This window comes from Schistocerca americana, chromosome 3, assembly GCF_021461395.2.
Source record: "Schistocerca americana isolate TAMUIC-IGC-003095 chromosome 3, iqSchAmer2.1, whole genome shotgun sequence".
Classification (NCBI taxonomy): domain Eukaryota; kingdom Metazoa; phylum Arthropoda; class Insecta; order Orthoptera; family Acrididae; genus Schistocerca; species Schistocerca americana.
The window spans coordinates 207,176,970-207,204,702 of record NC_060121.1 but is presented as its reverse complement, the minus strand read 5'-3'; the positions used below and the strand labels follow the sequence as shown (position 1 = coordinate 207,204,702).

Below are 27,733 nucleotides of genomic sequence, written 5' to 3'. Positions count from 1 at the left end.
CGTAAGAAATTTTAAAACTGTAGATCAAACCCAAAATGGAGGCAAATATTACTCTGACTGAAAAGTAAATGGATAATGGTGTGAAGAGACAGCAGAATCTAAATAGCCAGGATAACATCAAGGACTGTCACCATATGGTAGAGAGTAAGAGAAGGAAGGATAGTCTGAGATGGGAGATTGTAGTACAAGAAAAGAAGTAAGTGTTTCAATAGCCTGGGGCTCCATGCTTCACCAGACACACTCACGAAAGCTCATGATCTTCCGAGGGGTGGGTCTATGTGATGGTTCCATTTAATATCCCTATAAAAAATTACACTTAGGTATGAGCCCGAGCCCATCAATTCCAAATGTGACTTCTTGAAACTGTACCCCTTGGATACTAGCCAAGTTGACAGTGTTTGCACCACTTTGCAATCTTATCACGACCTCGCTAAATATCTGTGCAGAATTTCATTAGCAATAACTGCATCATCTGCAGAAAATCTGAGGTTACTATTAATACTGTCTCTGTAAGGTCATTGAAATACAGCATGAACAAGAGTCACAACACGCACCCTGGTTCACACCCAAAGTTAATTCTCCATCTGTTGATGACTCTTTCCAAGATAATATGCTGTGTCCTCCCTACCAAGAAATCCTCAGCCCTGTCACAAATTTCAATTCACAAATTTTGATAGTAAGAGTAGGTGTAGTCCTGAGTGAAATGCTTTTTGGAAATGCAGAAATACCGTGTCTACCTGACTACCTAGATCAAAGGCTTTTGGGATACCATACAACAAAAAGTGTGAGTTGGGTTTCACATAATTGATGTTTTTTAAATACATGATGGCTGGCATTGAGAAGGTTTTTCTGTTCACGATACCTCATTACGTCTGAGCTCAGAGGATGTGCTGAGATTCAAGAAATGGGTATCAAATATACTGGACAGTACTTTTGTGGATGATTTCTGTAAATGGGTGTGACCTGTGCTTTCTTCCAACTATTGGGCATGGTTTTTGTATGTGAGTTTTATGCTAGATAATGGTTAAAAGATGGGCTAACTCGGCTGCAGATTTTGTATACATTGGACCCTGAAGCTTTGCTAATTTTAGCCTTTTCAACTGCTTCTCAACACCAATGACACTAATACCTACATCAAACAATGGAATGACCAAGATGGAATAAAAGCAATATATTGCTACTCACTACACAGAGGAGGCACTGAGTTGCAGACAGGCACCATGAAAGACTGCTACATATTTAACCTTTCAGATAAAAAAGTCATGTGTGCGTGCACACACACGAACACACATGAACATTCAAACAAAGGGAAAATCCAGGATGGAACGTAACAATATTGTGAATAGGGAAGTTGCTCCTCACCATACAGCACAGATGCTGAGTCGCAGATAGGCACAACAAAAAGACTGTCACAAATTAGCTTTCAGCCAGTAAGACCTTAATCAGAATTAGATGGCAAACACACACATACACACTCACGGAAATGCAACTCACACAAACTACTGCAGTCTCAGGCAACTAAGGCCACACTGTGAGCAGCAGCAGCACAGGTGCATGATGGAAGTGGTGACTGGATGGGTGTAAGGAAGAGGCTGGGGCAGGTAGGGAGGGAGGGGGGGAGAGAGTAGGGTTGGTGTGGAGGACAGTGACATGCTACATGGGAGTGTGGTTGGTTGGTTTGTGGGGGTTGAAGGGACCAGACAACAAAGGTCATCGGTCCCTTTTTCCATGACCATGAAACACCCACAAAGAAGAGAAACAAACAACAGAGAGGACAAGGGACGACACGGTATAAGAAAGACATAGACAAAGACCAGAAAAAAGGAATTAAAAGCAAACAGTGTTTTACAGTGGCTGGCCGACCATGAGAAAAAAAAGGGGGAAAAGCCAACAACCAAGAGACACACTAAAAACCCCAATCTAAAACCGTAGGTCAAAGGTCAGATTTAAAAAAAAAAGGGGAGGCAAACCCTCAGATCGAGTGATAAAATCCCCCTGCTCGAATCTCGAATAAAACTCACAACTAAGCTCACCATTGCAGCATCATCCATTAAAAGGGCACGGAGCATGTCAGGCAGCGCAAATGTCTGCCTGAGCGCAGTTAAAAGCGGACAGGCCAACAAGATGTGGACCACTGCCAACAATGATCCACAGTGACATAGAGGTGGGTTCTCGTGGCGCAATAAATGACCAAGCGTCAGCCAGGTATGGCCAATGCGTAGCCAGCAGGAACAACAGAGTCCTTGTGAGAGACTTGCAAGGAGGAGCGCCACACACCTGTAGTCTCCTTGATGGCCCGAAGTTTATTGGGGGAAGGCAGGTTGCACCATTCATCACCCCAAGTACCAAGGACTTTCTGCCGCAATACTGACTGGAGATCACATTCCGGAAGGCCAATCTCCAGGGTCGGTGCACTGATAGCCTGTTTGGCCAGTGTGTCAACACATTCATTAGACAGGATGCCAACATGACCTGGAGTCCACACAAAAGCCACAGAGCGGCCACAATGGGCAAGAGTATGGATGGACTTCTGCATACCCATCACCAGACGAGAGCGAGGAAAACACTTGTCAATAAATCGTAAACTGCTCAGGGAGTCACTACAGATAACAAAGGACTCACCTGAGCAGGAGCGGATATACTCTAGGGCACAAGAGATGGCTACAAGCTCTGCAGTGAAAACACTGCAGCCCTCCAGCAATGAGCGTTGTTCAGATTGTTCCCAAAGAATAAAGGCATAACCAACACTACCAGCAACCATCGAACTGTTGGTATAGATTATTGCAGAGCCAGGAAACGTGTGCAAGCATGGAAAGAAAGTGTCAGCAGAGGGCCTCAGGAGGGATTGAGTCTTTCGGGCCTTGTGCTAAATCCAGCTGAAGGCATGGGCGGGGCACACACCACGGGGGTACATGCATATGGGCCCGGAAAAGAGGTGGGAGAGGGAAAAACTGAAGCCCAAAGAGAAGACACCGGGCACAAACCACAATCTGACACCCTGACTGGGGCCGCCGTTCGGAGAGATGGATGACCGAGTTGGGGAACAAGACAAGGTAATTTGGATGCCTGGGCAAGCTACAAACATGTGCAGCATAAGCGCCCAGTAGCCGTTGGCATTGGATCCCCAATGGAGGGACACCAGCCTCCTCAAGTATGCTGTTTACAGTGCTTGTGCAGAGAGCTCCAGTTGCAAGTCAGATTCCGCAGTGAAGGATGGAGTCGAGCAATCGTAACGCGGAAGGTGAAGTCAAACCATAAGCCAGGCTCCCATAATCACAACAAGACTGAATCAACACCTGATACAGTCATAGAAGGGTAGACCGATCGGCACCTCAGCTCGTGCGACTCAAGCAACGCGGAGCGTTAAGATGCCACCAGCACATTTATTTCAGCTGCTGAATAAGAGGGAGCCAAGTCAACTGGGTATCAAAAAGAAAGCCCAAAAACTGATGCGACTCCACCATGGCAAGAGGTTCGCCGTCAAGATAAAAGTCGCAGCTCAGGGTGAACAGTGTGATGCCAGCAGAAATTAATGACAAGTCTTGGTGGCTGAGAACTGGAAGGCATGCGCGACAACCCAAGACTGTGCCCTGCAGATAGTGCCCTGTAGTTGCCATTCAGCAACTGCAATGCCAGTGGAATTTTAGTACAGCAAAAGTCATCAGCATACTAAGAAGCCGATATGGACATTCCCACAGCTGCAGCGAGCTCATTGATAGCAACTAAAAAGAGGCAGACACTCAAGACAGAGCCTTGCGGGACCCTTATCTCCTGGACTTGGGAGGAACTATGGAAGGGACCAAGTTGCACGTGGAAGGAAGGAACAAAGCGACAGAAAATTTTGAATAAAAATCGGCAGTGGGACCCTAAGACCCCACCCATGAAGCGTGGTGTTGATGTGATGTTGCCATGTTGTATCATATGCCTTCCGCATGTCAAAAAGATGGCAACCAGATGCTGACGGCGGGCAAATGGCGTACGGATGGCAGCCTCCAGGCAGACCAGATTATCGGTGGTAGAGCAGCCCTTACGGAACCCACCCTGAGACAGAGCAAGAAGGCCCTGAGGCTTAAGTGGCCAACTCAACCTTTGGCTTACTATGTGTTCGAGCAACTTGCACAGAACATTGATGAGGCTAATGGGGTGGTAGCTGTCCACCTCCAGGGGGTTCTTGCCAGGCTTCAAAACTGGTATGATAATGCTTTCACACCATTGAGATACGGTTGGAAAGGTCTAGGTGGTGTCGTTGGCAGCCCCCCCCGAAAGGCGTTTGAGCATCTGATAGTGGATGCGATCCGGCCCGGGAGCCATATCAGAGCAAGCAGCTAGGGCACTTTGGAATTCCCACTCACTGAATGGAGCATTGTACGATTTGGGGTGGTGCGTATGGAATGAAAGGCTCTGATGTTCCAAGCACTCTTTCAGGGAGCGGCAGGAGCCGTGTCCTCCATCACAGACATGGGAGAAGAGTCAGGGCAGCCCTGAGGGTCCACTGGAGGTTTAACAAACCTAGGGACAGCTATCTCCAACAGGGGCAACGAAGTCGCTATCATAGCATATGTTGCAGTCATTGGAACAGGATGAAGGCATTCGTATTTCCTCTTTGCATCTTGATAGGTGAATCTGTCCAGGGTTTTGATTTCCATTATTCACTGCTCCTTATGGAGAACAGGGCAGTCAGGTGAGCAGGGGGGGGGGGGGGGGGGGTGTGTGGCATTTCCCACAGTTGACAAGTGGGAGGAGGCACACACGGAGCGCCCGGGTACAGAGGACGACCGCAATCCCGGCAGGTGGCGCTGGAGTTACAGTGATGCATCGCATAGGTGGAGGGACATGAGTTTTCACGTCGCAACAGTAAACCATCACTTTGACCTTTTCAGGTAACGAGTCATCCTCAAAGGCCAAGATGAAGGCACCGGTAGCAACCCTGTTATCTCTGGTCCTCTATGCATGTGCCCGACAAAGTGGACACCCCGTCACTCCAAGTTGGTGTGGAGCTCCTCATCCGACTGCAAAAGGACGTGACGATGGAAAATAATTCCCTGAACCGTGTTAAGGCTTCTATGGGGCGTAATTGAGACAGGGATGTCATCCAGCTTGTCACGGGCGAGCAGCACCCACGACTGGGCTGGGGAGGCCCCCCTGAATCAAAATCTACCCGCTACGCATTTTGGAGAATGCCACCACTTCCCCAAACCTATCTTCAAGATGGCCTCCAAATCTGCATTTTGGACAATGCCACCACTTCCCCAAACCTATCTTCAAGATGGCTCCAAATCTATCTTCAAGATGGCCCCAAACCTATCTTCATGATGGTCGACAAAAAACTGGGGCTTCATTGCCTGGAAGGTCTCTTCATCAGTCCTGCTGCAAATTAAGTACTGAGGCAAATATGGTTCTCAAGACCTGGTCACCCAACGGTCCTCCCAAGGCATAGCCAGGGAGGGGAACAATCGGGAATCATAGGTCGCAGCATCAAAATCATTCCTGACATGGTTTGAGACTGCTGGGCCGAGCCACCACCAGCTTTATTTGATTTAACCCATTTCATTGCGGGTCATCCGCCCTGATGCCACCCACTCCAACCAGGGGCTCTCCCCACAGATGCAACCCAGCCTCAGCAAGGGCCACCTGGCAGGATGGCCATTGCCGGGAGTCCTGGTGCCCCAGAAGGATGGGCACCTACTCCTTGGTATACGGGAGAGGTCTCAGGTCTGGCATCAGCAGTGTGATTCCTGTGTTGTCAGGGGGCTACCACCAAGAAGGTAAATGACAACCCCACCACGACGGACTGGCTGCCGCACTGGATTTCGGGTGCTGAAATGGTCCAGCATTGTCGTGGACATGAAGGATGAGACGGCACAGGGCATGAGAAGTAGGCAACCCGTAAGACGTTGGGTGCCAAAGCGCACTACATGACAATAAGTAGCATGCAAGATCTTGGTGCACGATGGACAAACAAAGAACACCACATCAGGCATCCTTCCCCAAATGGCACGCACTAGCAACAGAAATTTGGAAAAGATGGAGATCAAACCCGAGAGGGGACAGACACAGAAAGGTCAAAACGTATGAGACTCCTTTCAATTGCCTCTTACGACAGGCAGAAATACCGTGGGCCAATTGTAATCCCCGGACCTGCTGAGGGGCTGGGAGCATGGAGGAACGAGGTGGAAAGAGGGTAGGGCAACTGTGTGCAGTCAGGAGGTTAGACGGAGGGAGCAGAGAGATGGGGGGGGGAGGGGATAAGCTCCTAACTGCACACAGTTGCACTGCCCTCTTTCCACCCTGTCCCTCCGCACTCTCCAACAGCATGTCACTGTCCCTCCCCCACCCCGCCCCAGTCTCCTCCTCACCCCCCCCAACCAGTTGCCACTCTCATCATGCACCAGTGCTGCTGATCGCAGTGTGGCCTCAGTTGCCTGAGACTGCAGTCATGTGTGTGAGAGTTGCATTTGTGTGAGTGCACGAGTGTGTGTGTTGGCCGTCTATTTCTGACAATGGCTTTACTGGCCGGAAGCTAATTTGTGACAGTCTCTTTGTTGTGCCTATCTGCGACTCAGCATCTCCACTATATGGTGAGCAGTAACTTTCCTTTCCACTTTTAACATCACACCACCACCTACTCTCTTAAGGAAAACACCCTACTCCTCTTGATTGGCTAAAAACAAAATAAGAACAATCATTGATATCCGAACACGAGAAGCAATGAATGACAAACCCTTCGTAGCAACACACCTGGACCACTAGACTGACTGTTACAGTTAGCGATAGCTTTACAGGGGTTCTTGGCAGGTCCTCTCTGTAACTTACCTGCACATCAGCAGCATTTTATCGACTTGTAATCTACCTGACTTTACCTGCATTGCAGCCACATGTGCATTGTTCGATACCCTGTAAATTCCTGACCTCTACGAAATCACAAGGCAGGGAGTGTAGGTTTGCCACTACCAAAAAAGGTGAGGTTCTTGTAAAAAATCATGTATATTCTTGAGGCACTTTGTCCTCTATGAAACCTTCTTACAAACTTTTACAAACACCACCACTTCTGTACTTATGACTCGGAACCCACTACAATGGCGGCTGTGCAGTCATGCCCCTCTGTGTGGCACTTATTCCACTGGTGCAACCTTCTGTCCAGCTCAAAGTTGTAACAAATCTCGTCATAATAAGGCTAATAACAATTAAGCTCTCACTAGTATAATGTTCTTTTTGCCATGTGGATCTTCCCTACACAATGCCAGGATCTTCCCAAAAGGAAAAAATGGTTCAAATGGCTCTGAGCACTATGGGACTCAACTGCTGTGGTCATAAGTCCCCTAGAACTTAGAACTACTTAAACCTAACTAACCTAAGGACATCACACACATCCATGCCCGAGGCAGGATTCGAACCTGCGACCGTAGCGGTCGTGCGGTTCCAGACTGTAGCGCCTTTAACCGCTCGGCCACTCCGGCCGGCCCAACCCAAAAGGAAAGATACGGAAACATACCGTGCTGCTCCATAAAACCCCACAATTCAAATCAGTAATGATCATAACCAACAGGTTATCATCAATCGTCGTTTGACCATAAAAGGGAAGTACAGCAGCAGGACCAAGTGCAGCAGCTGACTTACCATGTTTGACAGCATCCATGTTATTGCACAGAATAAGCTTTTTAAAGTGAATTACATCACAGTCCAAATAAAATTTTAATTCACTATTATAAAACTTAACCTATGTGTCTGTCTGTGTTTCTATTGACCTACCAGCGCTTTCGTAACAAAGATGATGTGACTTACCAAACGAAAGCGCTGGCACGTCGATAGACACACAAACATACACACAAAATTCTAGCTTTCACAACCAACGGTTGCTTTGTCAGGAAAGAGGGAAGGAGAGGGAAAGACTAAAGGATGTGGGTTTTAAGGGAGAGGGTAAGGAGTCATTCCAATCCTGGGAGTGGAAAGACTTACCTTAGGGGGAAAAAAGGACGGGTATACGCGCGCGTCTGTATGTGTGGATGGATATGTGCGTGTGTGCGAGTGTATACCTGTCCTTTTTTCCCCCTAAGGTAAGTCTTTCCGCTCCCGGGATTGGAATGACTCCTTACCCTCTCCTTTAAAACCCACTTCCTTTCGTCTTTCCCTCTCCTTCCCTCTTTCCTGACGAAGCAACCTTTGGTTGCGAAAGCTAGAATTTTGTGTGTATGTTTGTGTGTCTGCGTGCCAGCCCTTTCCCTGCCTCGAAGACCCCACTCATGGAGTGTAACGAGGATGTGATGGTGCCAAACTGTGTTTTAGACCCTATGGAGATCGAAGAAAACTGTGAAAAGGTGGCAGCACTGAGAAAAGGCCTACCTAACTGCAGATTCCAATTGAAGCAGATGATCAACTGGAGACCGTCCCTCCCAAAAGGTGCACTGGTAAGGAGATGAAAGGTCCTCAGATTCAATGACCCAACTGAGCCGATGATCTACCATCTGTTCTAGTAACTTGTAGAGGAAATTGGTCAGGCTGACTGGCCAGTAACTATCACGGAATGACGAATCCTTGCCAGGATTAAGGACAGGAACCATAAGACTATCTCACCAATGAGAGAGGAAAATGCCCTGGAGCCAAATACAGCTAAACACCTGGAGGAGATATTATTGTTCTGGAGGACTGAGATTTTGAATCAATTGGTTATGGATGGAAACAGGGCCAGGAGCTGAATTATGAGAACAGAGGGCCAGAAGAAGCACCCATTCAGTGAAATGTTCACTTCAGGATTCCACCTAACAAAGGGTAAAACCCAAGTGGGAAACACCAGTCTGCTCTTTCATGGGAGGAAAGTAGCTGGATAGAAGGCTGACGCTGATACTGCCGCAAAAAGGGTCACGAGATGTTCTGCAAAAACTGATCTAGGGTACCTGGGTACCTAACAGCCCCACCACACGAACTGGTTACACATACTAGTGACCTAGCGGGGTCAAAGGGAGCTACAGCACAGAAGAAAGAGGGGAAGGAAAAGGGAGAGGAACGCATGTCGTAGATGCTAGTGAAGGAGTTCTTCCCCAAATGGCTCACACAATGGAGAGAAAATTTAGAAGTGGATGTCAAGACCTCGAAGAGGGACCAAAACGCCAAAAAGAAAGGATGAAAAAGAAATGGCGATGGGAACAAAACCACAAAGATTACAGGAAATCAGGTGGATAGCCAGGTCGACGTAAGTAAGAACACAGAGACAGGGGAAAGAGCGAGGGCTGAGAGGAAGGGGCATGGGGAAGGAAACGCAACCAAGAAGAATGAGCTGCAATAGCTCAGGGACCCATGGGTGCCACACAAACCCACAAAAGCACTGTGAGCCCCCTGGGAGGACAGGGGTGGGGGGTGAGAATGGGTTCAAATGGCTCTGAGCTCTATTGGACTTAACATCTGAGGTCATTAGTCCCCTAGAACTAAGAACTACTAAAACCTAGCTAACCTAAGGACAACACACATCCATGCCCAAGGCAGGATTCGAACCTGTGACTGTAGCAGTCACGCAGTTCCAGACTGAAGCGCCTAGGCCCGCTCGGCTATAGCAGCTGGCTGAGAATGGGGTATTATGGAAATTAACGATTTGTTGTAGTGAGAGCTCCCACTTGTGCAATACAAAAACCTGATATTGGCAGGAAGTAGAACATAGTGTTGGACAGCATGTTCAACTACTGGGTGGTCCAGCTGTCTGCTGGCCACAGTTTGGTAGAAAGCAGCACACTGGTTGGAACTTAGCTTGTAGATCACACATCTGCATTCACAAGCAACCCTATCATGGATGGGGTAGGGGATCCCAGTGACAGGACTGGATTAAGTGGAGACAGGTCTTGCATCTAGGCAGTTGATGGATGTCCAGAATGAGGCATCATCAATTGACATGTCACCACTTTTCAATCAAGCAAACCACTCTTACACTAAGTTTTTCCTGTAGCATCATCCTGGTAAGCTGTTTTCGACATTAAAACAGTTTCAGCAGTACTTTCACTGAGCAGAAAACAAAATTTCATAGCTGCACATTGTTCACTTAAACTTACCATCATAAAAACTGGACAAGAACAAAACATTGCTAGCAAAAATAATCCCTGCAGATAAACAGAACAAGCCAGTTCAACAACACAAGCAACACTGATCTGGCAACGAGTTGTGCTATCCACACCTAGCGGCAGAAATCCCTACTACACAAGCTCTGCCCAAGGCAACCAAATAATCCCTGCAGTTCACAACCCTAGTGATTCAGACTTTGTCTGCGGGTAGGATTATAAGGTCTAGATCAGTTTTTAGTTGGTGGATTGGTGTGGTTAACAGGGGTTTATTAGGGGGCTGTGCAAGTGGATTATAGTCAGATGGACGAGTGAGATGAGTCAGGCAGGATTCAGTATCTGTTTTGGATCTAGTCTGACTGGCAGGGTTGGCCACAAAGAAGTGTTTCCTCTGAAGAGACTTTTAACAAGCCCAGCATAATTAAATTTGGAAGTGGGGTAAAAGGTAAGGTCTTTGGAAAGAACTGATGCTTCTATTGGATTGAGGCTTTATAAGGAAAGGTTCACAACTGTGTTAAGTCAGCCATGAGGGGATGTGGGGGACGTTTGGAGGCTCTTTTAGAGGTGGTGAATAGTGGTAGTCCAAGGTGGGAGCAGAAGGTGAACAGATTAGATAGATTTTTTGAGGTAGCGTTTAGCATTCTGTTCTCATTATTGGAGAGCAAGAGTTTCAATCTGGGAGGTGGGGTGCAGGAATTTGCAATTGAAGAGCAGGAGAATTTTACAGACAGAGAGGAGTTATTGCAAGGCAGTTTTGGTTTGATTTATATGGTTTTGCACAACTAGGTTGGTGAGGGCTGTGGACTGACTGAATTTGAACAGACAGGTGTAACTGTGAAAGGAGTGGTTGCTGCCAGAGATGGGTAACTTTAAAATCAGACCATTTGAGGGAATTCTATGAGCTACACAACACAGCAGAGGAACAATATGTGGGATTCGGTACTGGCTAGGAATAGGGGAAACTTCTGTATTGGTAAGGATGAAAGGAGCAAGAATCTGTACTGGACAATAAAGAAAGGCATAAAAATGTGTGAGGGGAAAAGCATCACAAAAAGGATGAAACGACTGGAGTATAAGGAGAAAAGGTTAAACATTTTGGGAGGGGGGGGGGGGGGGGCGGCGGCTATAGTGAAACACTAAACTAAAATCAGCAGGGAAATAATGAGAATGAAGAGACATATAAAAAAAAAAGACAATAATGGTGGGATGTGGGACGGTGAGCTCAATCTTCCCTAGTCCCTGTCCTCCACTTACCTAACCCCCTTCCCTGCTCCCACTCCACATGGTTTCTATCCCACTAATGCACCTACTACTCTTTTCCCCATTCTCTATGACCTACCTTTTGAGCCTGCACAAGCAAAATGAAAAACTTTTGTCATGACTCAGTATAACCTATCTTAGTAAGCCATGGTGACAGAATCATTTGTAGACTGGTTTACTACACTCTGAGGAAGGAAATAATCATAGTCTGTAAAACATTTTAGGTGTATATGATTACCAAAATGTCAGCTGAAACATCAAATAGTAGAATTTTTATTTCTGTAATTTTTAGTTAAGTTTCCGTACCTCCTTAGTTCAAGTGAAAACCACAAAAATTACGCACAATCTGTAATATTTGGTAGCCATGTTTATAGGACATTTTGTCATGCCCACCCCCTTACAAAACTAATTTTTCTCCACTTGTTTACTGAATGATTGAAGTCTCCTACAATGATGATAGTATGACTAAGGAATTTATTTTACAGGGAACTTCAGTGTTCTCTAAGGTTTTCGTTACACCTGGGGGCAAGTTTGGCGACTGATACAACGAACCACTTACAAGTTTACGCTCACCCCTGATTCTGAGTCTTGCCCATACAATGTCACATGCAGTTTTAATTTGTATCTTCGTGGATCTGAGTTTCTCATCTACTCCAACAAATACACCACTTCCATTTCCCATTAACCTATCCTTTTGACATAGGCTTAAATTTTCCCTAACTCTGGCACTTCATTGCAAATTCTTCTGGCAGTTTATCTCTACAATTTTAATCCTCTTACATGTGGATGTAGATCTCTGCATCTTACACTAATATTTCTGTATCTCATACAGCCATCGTTATCTAGACAGAATGGAGATTTGCCTAATCTGAAAAACTTGTGTGTATCCCACACAACCAGCCACCTGCAGAGCAACATCTGATGTGTAGTGCACACTCGACTCATTCAGGGGGACCCTACTGTTCGTAACCCTATGGTACAAAACCATAAAATCACAGCCTAGCTTCTCACAGAACCTTTGAAGTCTATGGTTCAATCCTTCCACTCCACACAGAACCATGGGGCCATTACACGTTCTGGGGACAATGCAAATTTTCAGATTCATTGAAAACTCAATGCGCAAGGCTGGTCTTCCAAACCACCTCTGCCAGTCACTGGAATGATCCAAGCATGACCTCTGAGCCCACATGACAGGAGTCATTTGTTCCAAAGTTTGCCACAATCTATTGTTTGTTGCAACCTGTTCCCTCCAAGGCTGCCAGAACAACCTCTTTAACATGTCAAATTAAGCCCCCCAACATACACAATGAGTGCACTTGGTGTTCCTTCCCTTCCATTGCTGCCATTTCCCTATGAGGTACCATTATTGCCACACCTTTGCACTACAGATACCCAAAAGGGTACTTGCATCCTCTCAATACTGGACACAGCAGATTTCCCGAAAGTTGAAATGAATCTCACTGGCTTGGTTTCAGTTTCAGTGAAAGACAGCACATCGAACTTACTTGTTAGAGGGATCAGTAAACACCCAGACTTCTTCCTGATGCCTGCCTCTCCCGTACAGTGTGCTTTGCCTTACCACTTGCATGCTACTTCAGTCTCCATTAATATTCCCATTAATTTTTCACATTGGAATATAAATTTATTGTTGAAAGTGACTTATTGCATAAGCAGTGTGCCGAGTTCAACTATCAGGAATATTTTTCTCTCCCACTTAACTCTTGTGGACTACAAATGTCCCTCAATAAACTGCAATCCAGCAGCTTATCCCAGAAAACAGTTTTTCTACCCTCATCCCCATTACAGCTGGGCCCCTCTTGTCATTGCGTTTGCGTGACCTGCCCTTCCTTTTTGATCTTCCCCAACCTATCTTCCTCTTCTCCCAAGGAAGAAAATAATAGTCCTGAAAACTACTTTTACAGTTGCCTGTAGGCAATATTAAACATTTTGTTTCCTGAAGGTAAGTACAGGCCTACAATTCTGCCTTTTAATTTACTGAATATATGTACAGTTATTCATGCCATGGACCAAAAAGGGAACATGAGGAATTTGCTTAAGCCCCTCATTTGCTATACAGAATTCAGTAGTTACCTACTGTTCCTGCCTGAAAAGGATTTGATCTACACAACTTCTGTGCAAGAAAGTATCATCGCTGTATTCTTACAGGAAACAACATTTGATATTTGAGATTAAAACCTGACTCCAGCATGCACTGTCTCTTGAGTAGAATTGAAGTACTAAATTAAATTATGCTAACTTAGAACAAGAAAAATATATCTTACCTTGAAAGCACGTGTGAACCTGACGAGCAAGGAGAAGAAGGTGTTCGCATCTGTTGTGCGAGGTGATTCTGCAAAATACTCTACGCACTCTCTAAAAGTTTCCTGAGCACTGCGCGCATCTGCACGCAGCCTGCGCAGTTTTTCCTCTGAATTTGCTAAGAAGTCTCTGAGAATTACACTCTGCTGTTTTCCTCTGACTTCAGCCTCTTTACGAACTATTTCCATTCCTTTCTCCAGCTCTTGGACATCAGTTGCAATGTTTTCAAGAGATACTATTAACAAACAAACAAAAAAATATATATATATAAAATAAAAACTACCAGCCAGATTCTATATTAGTTACATTCAGACAGAATATTCGTTTACATCTACATACTGTACGAATCATTTGGTCTGCACATTTTGAAAGGAAATCAACCAGTACCAAGCATAGTTTTAAATCAAAACTAAATCTTAGAAAACAAGTCAATAGTGAATCAACAGCGTAGTCAGCAAATGTGAGCTCAGCCTCCTGGAACATTGTTAAATGACTCTAGGAATATACTAGAAGCCCCCACATATCACTCACATAGGGATCATGAGGACAAGATTTAAATAATTACAGAAAACAAACAAACACACACACACACACACACACACACACACACACACACACACACACACACACACACACACACATAGCAACCAATACACCGTTTGTAACATTCTTAACAAACATTTTATTTCTCAAACTGCCACCATTATTCCAGACTCAGATTAATTAAACAAGTCAGTACACTTTTACCCAACAGATAAAGGGCTTTCAATTTGAGGAAGTAAAAGAACACATGAAAAGCAACATAATTGTACAGCTAAAACACAAATACTTAAGTGGTTGGGATGGTCTTTCCTGCACAGTTACTTAAAAAACTTCACAAAATTTTGTCGTTAAACTAATTACATATCTCACCAATTTCAGCATCAGAGAATGTATGTTTTCCCATGCACTGAAAATCACCATTGTCAGACAAATACATAAAAAAGGATCAAAGGAGGAAACATGAAACTACAGACCAATATCAGGGGTTCCTACATTTCGTAAAATTTTTTGGTCAGTGAAGCTGGCACAGCTTACTGCATCTTTTCTTAAAAACAATGTCCTATCAGAAGTGCAACATAGATTTTGAAAAGATTGCAGCACAACAACAGCTGTCGCAGAATTTTTGCACAAGTCTGTAGCTATGTAGATGAAGATAAGAATACTGCGGGCATATTCTTTGATCTCACAAAAGCTTCTGATCTGTTCAACCACACACTTCTTTTTGCAGAAACTGAGGGTATGCAATATCACGCACAACATCTTTTTAACTCCTGTCTATGTACCTATGGAGCAGTAAACAGTGCACAAACAAATTATCAAAATGAGGAGAGAAAAATCAACATTACAATCTCTGACAAATAATAATGCATGGTGTGCTGCATAGGTTAATACTTGCACCATTTCTTTTCTCAAGTATGTAAATGATACTGCGCTATCTTTTAACTCCTATATAACTACTTATGCTAATGGAAAGGAGCTGTCAGAGTGTGCCACTGATGAGAACTTTAACAGTTTACTGGTGCTACAAAAGAACTGTTAGGCTGACACATGGTCTGGGATACAGGGAGACCTGTTGTGATACTCTTACCAAAAATAGATATTTCACATATCAGTGGCTGAATGTGGTACAACAAATTGGCAGAATCTGTAAGAGTACAAACTGAGGATGTACTTAAAACAAAATTAATATCTTTTCTTGTAAATAAATGTCTATATTCCTTGAAAGAATTCTAAGCTGTATATATTTTGTATTAATGGTTGTATATAAATATGTTACATCAATTATCAAGGAATTTGATGACAGCTGCTTATTCAAAATGACAATACAAAATTACTGCTTTAATGTTAATGATATAAAAACACTTTGCTGCAAACAGATTGAAGTTTATCTGAGAGATAGGTACGGATGCACTGATGAGGTTAAAGGGACCGAACTATGATGTCATTGCTCCCTTAATCCTCTGTGTGTGATGCTGGGAATAGTCTCTAAAGAGGAAAGAGACAAAAGCAAATCCCAATGGACTCGACTGTATCAGAGAATCAAGAAAACAAAGAGACAGAAACCTTAAGGAGAAGCGAGATAGGGATAAAAGGATGAAGATGGGTGAGTTGCTCTGCCCAGACAGCAGCTGGAGACCCCAAGAAGCGTTATGCAACAAGGGACACTCCATCTTCATCCGACCAGTGCTTCTACACCCACCATTACCACAAGAAAACTAGCTACACATACAAGGTGAAATCTCATACAATGGAATGACGACGGCAAGTCTGTCAACCAAGTAAAAGAATAACGTACATTAAAAAAGTGGTGCGGGCAGGACCCAGGCCAGACCACCTAGTAAGGGCAGCCTTGAGCTCCTTGGGTCAGAGCAGGCGACAGGCCATCCCTCCAATCCTTGAAGTGGCCAATAAAGTACAACATAAAACCAAATCAGAGGTGGCGTGTCAGCAAGTTTAAGATTTCACCATAAGATGGTCAAATTAGGGCAGTCCAGTAGCATGTGGGCCACCATGAGATGAGCACCACATCAACAGTGGAATCAGTCCCGACACTGGAGGATGTGGCCATGAGTCAGCCATGTGTGGCCAATTTGAAGCCAACAGAGAACAGTAGATTCCCTACAAGAAAGAAGGGAAGACTGCCACATGGCCATGGTCTCTAGTATGGTCCAGTTTATTCAGAGAAACCACGACACACCAAACTGCAATTGTTGGCATAAAGTCGACCAAATGTCCGGTACCAGTAATCCCATCTTTAAAGTTGGCATCCTGGTAGCCAACTTGGCCAGCTGGTAAGCGTGTTCATTCCCTGGGATCCCAACATGACCAGTAGCCCACACAAAGATGACCAACCATCCAGCATGGTCAAAGTCAGACAGGACACCCTGGATAGTAACAACCAATGAATGTCGAGGTAGCATTGGTCGACAGCCTGAAGAGTACTCACGGCATCACTGCTTATTAATAATGGCTCGCCAGTGTAAGAACGAAGGTAGCTGATGGGTCAAGCAATGGCCACCAATTCTGCAGTGAATACACTACATCTGTTCAGCAGGGAGTGTGGTCCACTGCATCTTGCAGTGTGTGTAGGCACAACCAGTTCATCCGTCGAATGTAGAGCCATCAGTGTATACAGTACCACACCTGAGCCTGGAAATATGTCAAGGACATCCAGAAACACGAGTCAAAAAACTATAGGGTCCACCAAGTCTTTTTGTCCAAAGAAGAGGTCAAGGCAGATCCAATTACAGAGTGAACACTATGTGGGAACACGCGAGATCTGGGCACAAGGCTACAGTGGGAAAAAGATAGAGTTCAGAGCAAAGAATCTGTATGTGAACTGCCATCATGACTGCAGACCTTAGCCTCTGTTGTGGGAGGCAGATTTCCCTATCAGGAAACAGGTCACAGTAGTTTGGATTCTCAGGGGAGCAGTGAATGTACACTCCTGGAAATGGAAAAAAGAACACATTGACACCGGTGTGTCAGACCCACCATACTTGCTCCGGACACTGCGAGAGGGCTGTACAAGCAATGATCACACGCACGGCACAGCGGACACACCAGGAACCGCGGTGTTGGCCGTCGAATGGTGCTAGCTGCGCAGCATTTGTGCACCGCCGCCGTCAGTGTCAGCCAGTTTGCCGTGGCATACGGAGCTCCATCGCGGTCTTTAACACTGGTAGCATGCCGCGACAGCGTGGACGTGAACCGTATGTGCAGTTGACGGACTTTGAGCGAGGGCGTATAGTGGGCATGCGGGAGGCCGGGTGGACGTACCGCCGAATTGCTCAACACGTGGGGCGTGAGGTCTCCACAGTACATCGATGTTGTCGCCAGTGGTCGGCGGAAGGTGCACGTGCCCGTCGACCTGGGACCGGACCGCAGCGACGCACGGATGCACGCCAAGACCGTAGGATCCTACGCAGTGCCGTAGGGGACCGCACCGCCACTTCCCAGCAAATTAGGGACACTGTTGCTCCTGGGGTATCGGCGAGGACCATTCGCAACCATCTCCATGAAGCTGGGCTACGGTCCCGCACACCGTTAGGCCGTCTTCCGCTCACGCCCCAACATCGTGCAGCCCGCCTCCAGTGGTGTCGCGACAGGCGTGAATGGAGGGACGAATGGAGACGTGTCGTCTTCAGCGATGAGAGTCGCTTCTGCCTTGGTGCCAATGATGGTCGTATGCGTGTTTGGCGCCGTGCAGGTGAGCGCCACAATCAGGACTGCATACGACCGAGGCACACAGGGCCAACACCCGGCATCATGGTGTGGGGAGCGATCTCCTACACTGGCCGTACACCACTGGTGATCGTCGAGGGGACACTGAATAGTGCACGGTACATCCAAACCGTCATCGAACCCATCGTTCTACCATTCCTAGACCGGCAAGGGAACTTGCTGTTCCAATAGGACAATGCACGTCCGCATGTATCCCGTGCCACCCAACGTGCTCTAGAAGGTGTAAGTCAACTACCCTGGCCAGCAAGATCTCCGGATCTGTCCCCCATTGAGCATGTTTGGGACTGGATGAAGCGTCGTCTCACGCGGTCTGCACGTCCAGCACGAACGCTGGTCCAACTGAGGCGCCAGGTGGAAATGGCATGGCAAGCCATTCCACAGGACTACATCCAGCATCTCTACGATCGTCTCCATGGGAGAATAGCAGCCTGCATTGCTGCGAAAGGTGGATATACACTGTACTAGTGCCGACATTGTGCATGCTCTGTTGCCTGTGTCTATGTGCCTGTGGTTCTGTCAGTGTGATCACATGATGTATCTGACCCCAGGAATGTGTCAATAAAGTTTCCCCTTCCTGGGACAATGAATTCACGGTGTTCTTATTTCAATTTCCAGGAGTGTATATTGAATAGTTGAGCAGCAGTTGTTGGCGCATGGTCTGTAGCGGAGGGATGCCAGCCTCTGGAAGTAGGTTGTTCACAGGGCTGGCATTGCAACATGAAGGCATGTGTCCAAATCACATTCATTTGTAGCACCACATAGGAGGAGGAATATATACCCTTACATCATACATATACACTATCACCTTGACCTTCTCAGCCAACAAGTCACCTTCAAAAGTCAAGATGAAGCAGGGCGTATAAGTGGACAAGGAATAAAAATTCCTGGATTTTTCCCAATTAAGAAGTGCACTTTTTCCATGTTAAGCGACAATATACTTTTCCACAGAATTGTAGAACTTGTGAAGAAGAAGAAGAAGAAGAAGAAGAAGAAGAAGAAGAAGTCAGTCCTGGTAAAGATCTTTGATGATGTGCAACAACATGCACTCTGTATATTTTCATAATTATGAAAGTGTAAATTCGAATTCCACCAAACACAGCACATTAGTTTCCAAAGCATTGAAATTGAGATTGCAAGGCCCTTTTGTAAGCCAATCATAGCATGTGTCAAGTGATCTCGCCATCCAATGATGGCCGATATTCAGAGCATAGGACGCACGATGTAGTGAGCCAATAGTGACATCACTGGTAAGTAGCACGAACACATGAATAGGAAAAGTTAATGGTGGTGGTGGTGGTGGTGGTGGTGGTGGTTAGTGTTTAACGTCCCGTCGACAACGAGGTCATTAGAGACGGAGCGCATGCTCGGGTTAGGGAAGGATTGGGAAGGAAATCAGCCGTGCCCTTTCAAAGGAACCATCCCGGCATTTGCCTGAAACGATTTAGGGAAATCACGGAAAACCTAAATCAGGATGGCTGGAGACGGGATTGAACCTTCGTCCTCCCGAATGCGAGTCCAGTGTGCTAACCACTGCGCCACCTCGCTCGGTTGGAAAAGTTAATGGTCTACAATAATATGCATAGCGTAGGTACAAAAAAAAAAGCAAAGCTTTCATTTATAATATTGATTTCTAAGATTAGTAAGTTGCAAAGGAAGCTTTCACATAACATTTGTCTTTTTGCATGTGTTACACTTTAAGATCCATCACACAAATGAGCCAGTGAAATTTAAAATAATGACATAAATGTTTGGTCTTCTGGGCTGAAATTATTCTAAGTGGCTGGTCCTCAAATTGTTAAGTTATAAACTAGAGTCAAGTACTCTACGATTTATGAAATTCAATACACATTCTCACACATAATGTAATTCATCCTTTACAGAAGGAAATTTACTTCTAAAGTAATGCTTTTCAAACCAAAATTTGCAATATTTTCCAAAGACCTGTTAGAAATAGGTTCATTTCAGTGGTTGCCAGAGAGCGCCAGAAAACAGGTGTTACTGCACTTGCACAGGTAAGATAGCGTAGGAAGCCCATGTGTTTCTACGTATAAAACATTAAGATATCTTACAATATGTCATAAAAGAAACAGGACACCAGAGGATACTCCAAGAGCATCAGAAGTTCATATACCAAAATAAAATATATAATTTGGCTTTAAGTGCACATTTGTAAGTCCAGGTTCACAAAAGAAGTAGGCCCCAACTTGATATTAAGCTTTTCAGTATGGGTTTCGGGATTTAACTTTTCTCAAAGTACCAGTAGTGTACTATCTCATATTTGGTCCTTTATAATGGCAAAATTCCATACATGATGTGCACTTGAAATTCAGCGAACAGTTGGAACTAGCCTATACTGTGGAATGGAATGCTTTGTTTCAAATAAATTGACTGCCTCAGAGGAACACATTAATAGAAGCCAAATTTCTCTAGCAAATTGACACAAATAACTTAATTGTTCTACAAGGTGATTATTGCTTGATTGCCACAAACGTGGAAAATGAAATAAAATCAGAAAACTGAAACTAATAATATATTTCAGCCACCCGTAATTATGTGAATGTATTTTACTTCACTTGATAGCTTCCCGGCCACAGAAATCCATTTCGTTTTCATGTGCTGTACATGATGAGGCAACAGCAAAATCACTCAATGTAAACACAGATCACATGGAGACTACACTACACCCCCCCCCCCCCCCCCCCGCGCCCCCGTCCCTCCCCAGTACAACTCTGACTGCTCTGCACATGGGTGAATCTGGCAGCTTGGACTGCTCAAACAAACTTAATGTAAACAGTTGTGACGTCACTCTCATCTGAAGTAGTTTGTTGTTACGAAGTATTGCGTAGTCTTCGTCCTAAGGCCAACGACACATTTTGCTGTTGGTAGACACTTGTGTGTGCATGGCGTTTCGTTGTTATAAATGGCGTGTTTCTTTTGCAACTGAAGTTTTATTTTCAAACAACAGAATACCCAGGATGGAATAATGTTGTTAAAGTTTTATTTTGATATTTTTCTTAGTTTATGTTTTATTGCTACAGTATTATTTTTACAGCAGTGGGCTACAGTAATATTCTTTGTTACAGTAAATTATAAAAATTTAAATGAAAATTAAAACCATGTAAAAGTCGCGGAAATCTGAATAATTCCTACGTTTTTTCCAGTTTTCTTCTGGATGAAAAAATTCCTGGGTTTCCCTGGGGCGTATGTATCCTGTGAAGGTTCTGGTATCTATTCTGTTGTCTTTTGGCTTCCGCTGGGGATGATGGACAAACTGCGCACTTCATTGCTCCAAATTAGAATGCAATGTGTCATCAGTCTGTAAAAGGAGATCTCAGTGGAAAATGATACCTTGTACCATATTCAGACTTTTATTGTGGGGTTATAGTGACAGGAAAGTCACTTAGCTTACCGAGAACTAGAAGTGTCCGTGACTGAGCAGCGGAGACTGTATTAAGCAGAATGGAGTCACTTTTCATTTCTGAAATTGCTGCCACTTTCCCAACCCTGTTCTTGATGCGTTCAACAATGAAGATGTGTTTGTGGTCAAAAAGGAATCCCCGTCCATCCTAGAATTAAATAAGTATGGGAGGGGGTGGGGAGGTCTTCACCTTTTCTGTGAGCCCTATGTTCCTCCCATAGTATAGCCAGGGGAGGAAACATTTTGGGGTCATACATCACTGCTTTGTAATTATGGCTTAACTTCAAAAGAGAATCTGGGGCTGTGCAGCCTCCAGCAGAGGGAAGTTTAATTCACTTCATTTGTGATTCTTCTAACATGGTACCACTCCAAATGGATGGCCTCCCCATGGACACGGCCCAGCCGCAGCAACAGTTAGCTGGGCAGTAAACCGTTGCCTGGTGTCCCTGTGCCCCAACCAGGATGGGCACATACTCCCTGGCTCACGTAGAAGTTTCCAGCTCATGCATCAACAGTACAATCCCTGTGTGGTCAGGAATTTTCACAAATTTGATGAAAAACCCTGACTACATTGAATGAATAGACCAGCCTAAAAGAATAACCAAAAATTTCACCAGCAGAATGGAGTCACTTTTCATTTCTGAAATTGCTGCCACTTTCCCAACCCTGTTCTTGATGCGTTCAACAATGAAGATGTGTTTGTGGTCAAAAAGGAATCCCCGTCCATCCTAGAATGAAATAAGTATGGGAGGGGGTGGGGAGGTCTTCACCTTTTCTGTGAGCCCTATGTTCCTCCCATAGTATAGCCAGGGGAGGAAACATTTTGGGGTCATACATCACTGCTTTGTAATTATGGCTTAACTTCAAAAGAGAATCTTTGGATGTTAAGCACATAATCAATGGCAAGTACACAATATGTAAAATTAATATGCTGATTAAAACAGTCACATCATTAGATAATTAAATGGCTGTTACTGGTAAATATCATTGGTATGTGTTAAGACACCATTACGTAAGACAAGTTAAATCATATGCATGTACATATGCAGCACACGTCTGCCTAACTAATGGATCAATTTCAACACAACTTTGGTAAACATATAATTTGCTATCTGGAAGGAAGCACTGTGTAACTATCTACGTTCCGTGGTGCTTTGAGTGAAATTGAGGTGACACAGAAGAACTACTCAGGAATGATTGGAGCAATTTATACCAAATTTTGTAGAAACATGATCTGTTATTTTTATAAAAATAATGTGTGGGTAATATATATTACTACTACTACAACCCCTAGAGTAGTTGTGGGGATGAGAAGGCGTAACATGTAAAAATATTGGGAAATGACCAGTATTGCTACTTAATCGATAAATTTAGTGGTCGCTAGTTGACAGTGGGTGTAAAGCAGGAACTCTGTGGTACCTGGAGCAATTTCAACCAAATTTGGTATACACGTGATTTATTTCTTTGTCACTGTCTGAATAAAATATGCCTATTACCCCCAGGGATGCGAATGAGACTGAGAAGAGGATGAAATGAAAAAAAAGTTCTAAAATGACCTGCTGGTAGTTTTTTCTTGTATTTAGTTGACATGGAACACTTTAAAAGTATGATGTATAAAGTTCTATATGTCTTATTCGCAATGTTCACTGTGCCAAACAGGCCATGAGAATACACAATGCGGCGAGCCAATAATTTTGTCAACGTGTTTTAGGATCTACAATCAAGCCACATGGCTTAATACTACAAATACACTGAACATCATCTCTGGAGTTGTATCGAACAAAATAGCAGGGAATCAGACGTGTGCAATGTATGAGGCGGTGCCCGAAAGAAACTAAATTAATTTTTTGGGGAAAGCTTTTGTAGCACTGTTTTTTGCTGCTAGAATCACACAGAGTGAACATTCCAGTCAGAAAGCCAAGTGCCATTGATTAAGAAAAGTTTTGGCAGAGTTTATAGTAGCAACTGTTTTCTGTTATAGTCATTTTTGCAATGGCTTGAACAGTGTGTGGCAGTAAAATTCTGCTTTTTGCTTGGGAAGAGTCAAACAGAAGTTCTCAGAATGTTAAAAACGGTGTATGAAGATGATGCTACAGGGAAAACTCAAGTGCTGCATGGTTTCCACATTTAAAAAATGTGGAAATGTCAACTGATGATGAACCTCACTCTGGTTTCCTTCCACAGCCCGAACACATGAAAATGTTGAAAATATTCCTGCAGTCACCAATGAAGAGTGACAACAGACCACCGAAAAAACTGTGGAGCTGTTGGGAGTGACTGAGTTCAGTGCAGCAAAGTATGTCACGTGAAATCAAACATTAAAGCAATGCTGATTTTTTTTTTCTTTCTTCAATTTGAGAAGAATTGTCCATTCAGGCTTTGTTCCAAGGGTTTAGACAGTTAACCAGGCTTCATATTTGGAAGTTTGATTGCACAACAGTGTGTGGCAGAAGAGGCCTGATTTGTGGCAGTCTGGTGACCGTTTTTTCCATCACGACATTGCCGCTGCTCACACAATCCTGGCTGCACAACAATTCTTGACCAAAAATGGCATGACTCTTGTTCCTCACTGGCTGCGCTCACCTGATCTTGCCACGTGCTACTACTCCCCCCCCCCCCCCCCCCCCTCCCCTCCCCTCCCCTCCCCGCCCCTCCCCTCCCCGCCCCTCCCCTCCCCTCCCCTCCTCCTCCCAAAAGGGACATGAAAGGAAAGTGTTTTGCGGATGTTGCTGAGATGAAGAAAAAGCATCACAAATGATGAATTTAAAGAATGTTTTGAAACATGGAATAAAATATTAGACAAATTTATTAGCACAAGTGGAGAGTACTTTGAAGGGGATTGAAGACTTGTGCTTAAAACATGAATAAACAAGTTAAAAAAATAGGTTTCGTTTCTTTTTGGGTATCCCCTACTACATGACATACACTTAAGTGATATCACGAGTAAAAAGCTAGTTATGTGAAAAAGCAGTGGTCACATCAAGTGATACGAAGCACTATACACCAGAGACAAAGCTCTTTTGAAACACAGTTTGTGTTCGGTAATACTGACACTGCTGATGATGGGCATGTGCTACATAATAGTCCAGCAATAAATAAATAAAAATAATCAATCTCTCTCTCTCTCTCTCTCTCTCTCTCTCTCTCTCTCTCTCTCTCTCTATCTATCTATCTACCTATCTATCTATCTCTCTCTCTTTCATTTTACTTAATAACTAAAATATAAAAATGCAGCAAAATATTTACTGTAACAACAATGTAGTAGAGAACATACCAACTGCAGCCTTGTCAATATGCAACAGCTCAGAGTCAAATCCCAACAGTTCAGGCATGCGGTACCTAATTGTGTCGGCTATATAATGAAGCAGGCACATGCGTTTGTCTGTTGACTTTGTATCTAATAATGTGTCGAGACTCTGGAGTTTGAAACCATAAGCTGGTCCTCGCCGACTGCTGTTAAGATAATTACCAAATGCCAACACAACCTCAAGCACCCTCTTCAGTTTCCGTGAGCTTTTAACAGAACTTGATGCAGATATAACGGCATGTATTTGCTGAAAGCAGAACACAGAAAATTACACTACGTCACCAAAGAGGAGCGTGTGATTGGAAACTGCCAAAACGGCAACAATTACAGAAACACAGAGAAACTGTGAACAGGGACATACGTATCATAGTTCAAATAACTGGAACTTCAAGAATGTTCCATTATTATAAGGAAGAGGCATTCAAGATATTTATATGTAGTAACTTAACTTATTGCAATAAAGATAAATGACATATCTTCAAAGTTTCAATTTCTTTTACATATAAGAATAATAGCTTACATCATCATTTAAGTATGAAATGTGCCCAAATATTCATCTGTTATTGGGAAACAGACAGGAATTGAAAAGATTTTAAAGCCATGAATTGAGTGACTTTTGATGGTGTTTAATTCTGGACAACTATGTTATTCTGTCATTGATAATGAGAAAAAATAACTAACCATAAAACATTGCAATTTCAAATTTTAGAATAACTTACTGGTGTTATGAGGTGTATGTTGTCAAAGAAATTTCCTATGTAGCTCATAATGGCTAATTTAGCAGATATCCTTTCCACCTTTCCAAGTTGCAGCAGAAATTTGTCTTCTTCTGTCAACAAATTTACATTTTTCTTCGAGCCCACATATTCTCTGTAGGCCTTCGTCTGTGAGATCAACAACAAAATATTAGCAAAATATGATCAGTAAATACTGCATTAAGTATATGTACATATGCACATGCCCACGCGCACATGCACAAAAAAAAAAAACACACAGAATTAGAATATTATTTTTTGGTAACTTTAACCTTTTTAATAAAAAAAAACATTTACTGTGGAAAAGTAAAGTTAGTCAAGTTAGACAACTTAGTGCATATGTAGCACACTTAGTGCACACAGAAATCACCTATGTTGACTAATTCTGTAATATTCAGACAACTGAATGTGCATAAGCATATTCAAATCATTTAAGTAGAAACTATTTTTATAGTAACTTTCCAGCCAGCAGAGGCAAATCTGATGTTAAAACATAGTAAGGAAAGTATGTTATTGAGTGAATCACATCAGAAGGTAGTCCAGTTTTGATGTGTTCTGCACACACTTCCTCTACTAACATCCAGAAATATTTTCATGTACACTTAGCACCAACTTCAATAAAATATTTCCTTCTTGAGCAATACTGTTATAATCTGTTATTGGTCTTGACATATGAGGGTTGTTCCAAAAGTAAGGTTCCCAACTCTGTACCCTTACCGTGCATGGTGCAACGCGAAATCTGGCAACACCACCATGTTTGCTGGATCCCCACCACCGATTCCAACAACGAACATGGCTCTGCAATGGTCAGTACCGACCTGACAGCCATAAGCAATGGAGCCCGTCATCGCCGTCACTGCTAGGTGTGAAATTCGTGCGGTCATCTGATTTTTGCACGCAAGAAAGTTACCACCTGTAGAAATTAATCAGCAATTGAGTGAAGTGTATAAGGAAACGTGCGTAAGCATCCAACACGTCCGCAAATGGTGTAAGGAGTTTGCTAACGACCGTATGGGCGTCCACGATGAACGACGAAGCAGGAGGCCATCAATCTCCGACAAAGTTGTGGAGAAAGTTGAGCAAATCCTGCTCGAAGATCAACGAATCACCATCCGGCAACTGGCTACTCAAATTCCTGAGGCTCCTGAAGCTTCAATTGACGGGATATTGAATGAAAAGCTAGGCTACCACAAGGTGTGTGGGCACTAGGTGCCGCACATGCTTTCAGAAGTCCACAAACAGCAGCAGGTCGACTGTGCTCGGAAGTTCTGGAGTGAATGCGACGATAATAAGGAAGACTTCCTTGATTCCATTATTACGGGGGATGAATCATGGTGCCATTACATTACTCCGGAGACAAAAACAACAATTGTGTGTGGTGTACTGCTCATTGATTTTATGCCTAAAGGGACCACCATAAACTCTACACATTATTGCGAGACCTTGAGAAAGCTCAGAAGGGCAATCCAAAATCGTCGTAGGGGAAAACTCAGCAAAGGCGTAAGGTTGTACCACGACAATGCCCGTCCACATGTGTCACAACAAACAAAGGAGTTAATCGACAAATTTGGTAGGGATGTCATTGACCACCCCCCTTATAGTCCCGATTTGGCACCCAGTGATTTCCATCTGTTTCCAAAATTGAAGGAGCACCTAGGCGGTCTACGATTCCACACAGACGAAGAGTTGCAAGAAGAAGTTTCCAAGTTTCTCAACGGGTTGGCGGCGGACTTCTTTGAGGTGGGAATGCAAAAGTGGATTACTCGAGAGGAAAAATGGAGACAATGTGGAAAAATAGCTTAAAGAGCAACATTCCCAATGGTGTAATCATTTTTTCGAATAAAAAATTCCTGGTGTCTAAAAAAATAAGGGAACCTTATTTTTGAAACGACCCTCATGTAACTGCATGATCTGATCACAGATTTTCCCAGAGGCATTTAAGTAGTCATTTTTCCTGCCCTTTTTGTGTCAACAGAACAGGAATAAACCTTAAAATGTTGTACAATGGGAATTACTCTTTGACATTCACTGCACAGTAATTTGCAGAGGCTAGGTGTAGACGCAAATGCTTACAAATACCAGGTAGCTATTGATGGAACATCTAGTTAGATAATGTCTACCAACAATTAGAAATGCAGTACTAATATTTTACCTCTTGGTCCGTAGGCACCATCCTCTGCAAAATCTCCACATTTTCCAATGATAACTGCTTCAAATCCAGAGCATTAACAGCTGCTATTACTTTTTCCACTGGCATTTCCATCTTTCTTCTTGAAATTGCTGAAAATAGTAAAAACCATTACTATCTTTCAGAATGATAAATGCTTTTAAAAAAGGGGGAAGGGGG

At 43.9% G+C, this 27,733-nt stretch overlaps 1 protein-coding gene across 6 annotated transcripts in view; it reads right to left on the bottom strand.

The window, feature by feature from the left end:
- The window catches only part of LOC124605323 (formin-like protein), a 451,910-nt gene that overhangs the window by 14,849 nt on the left and 409,328 nt on the right, over positions 1–27,733 (bottom strand). For all 6 annotated transcript variants that reach the window (XM_047136921.1, XM_047136920.1, XM_047136919.1 and 3 more), the window contains 4 exons: positions 27,539–27,666; positions 25,351–25,515; positions 24,599–24,878; positions 13,583–13,854 (listed from right to left, as the gene is read on the bottom strand). In XM_047136921.1, the coding sequence (XP_046992877.1) occupies positions 13,583–13,854; positions 24,599–24,878; positions 25,351–25,515; positions 27,539–27,666 (845 nt within the window). The remainder of the gene's footprint in view (positions 1–13,582; positions 13,855–24,598; positions 24,879–25,350; positions 25,516–27,538; positions 27,667–27,733) is intronic.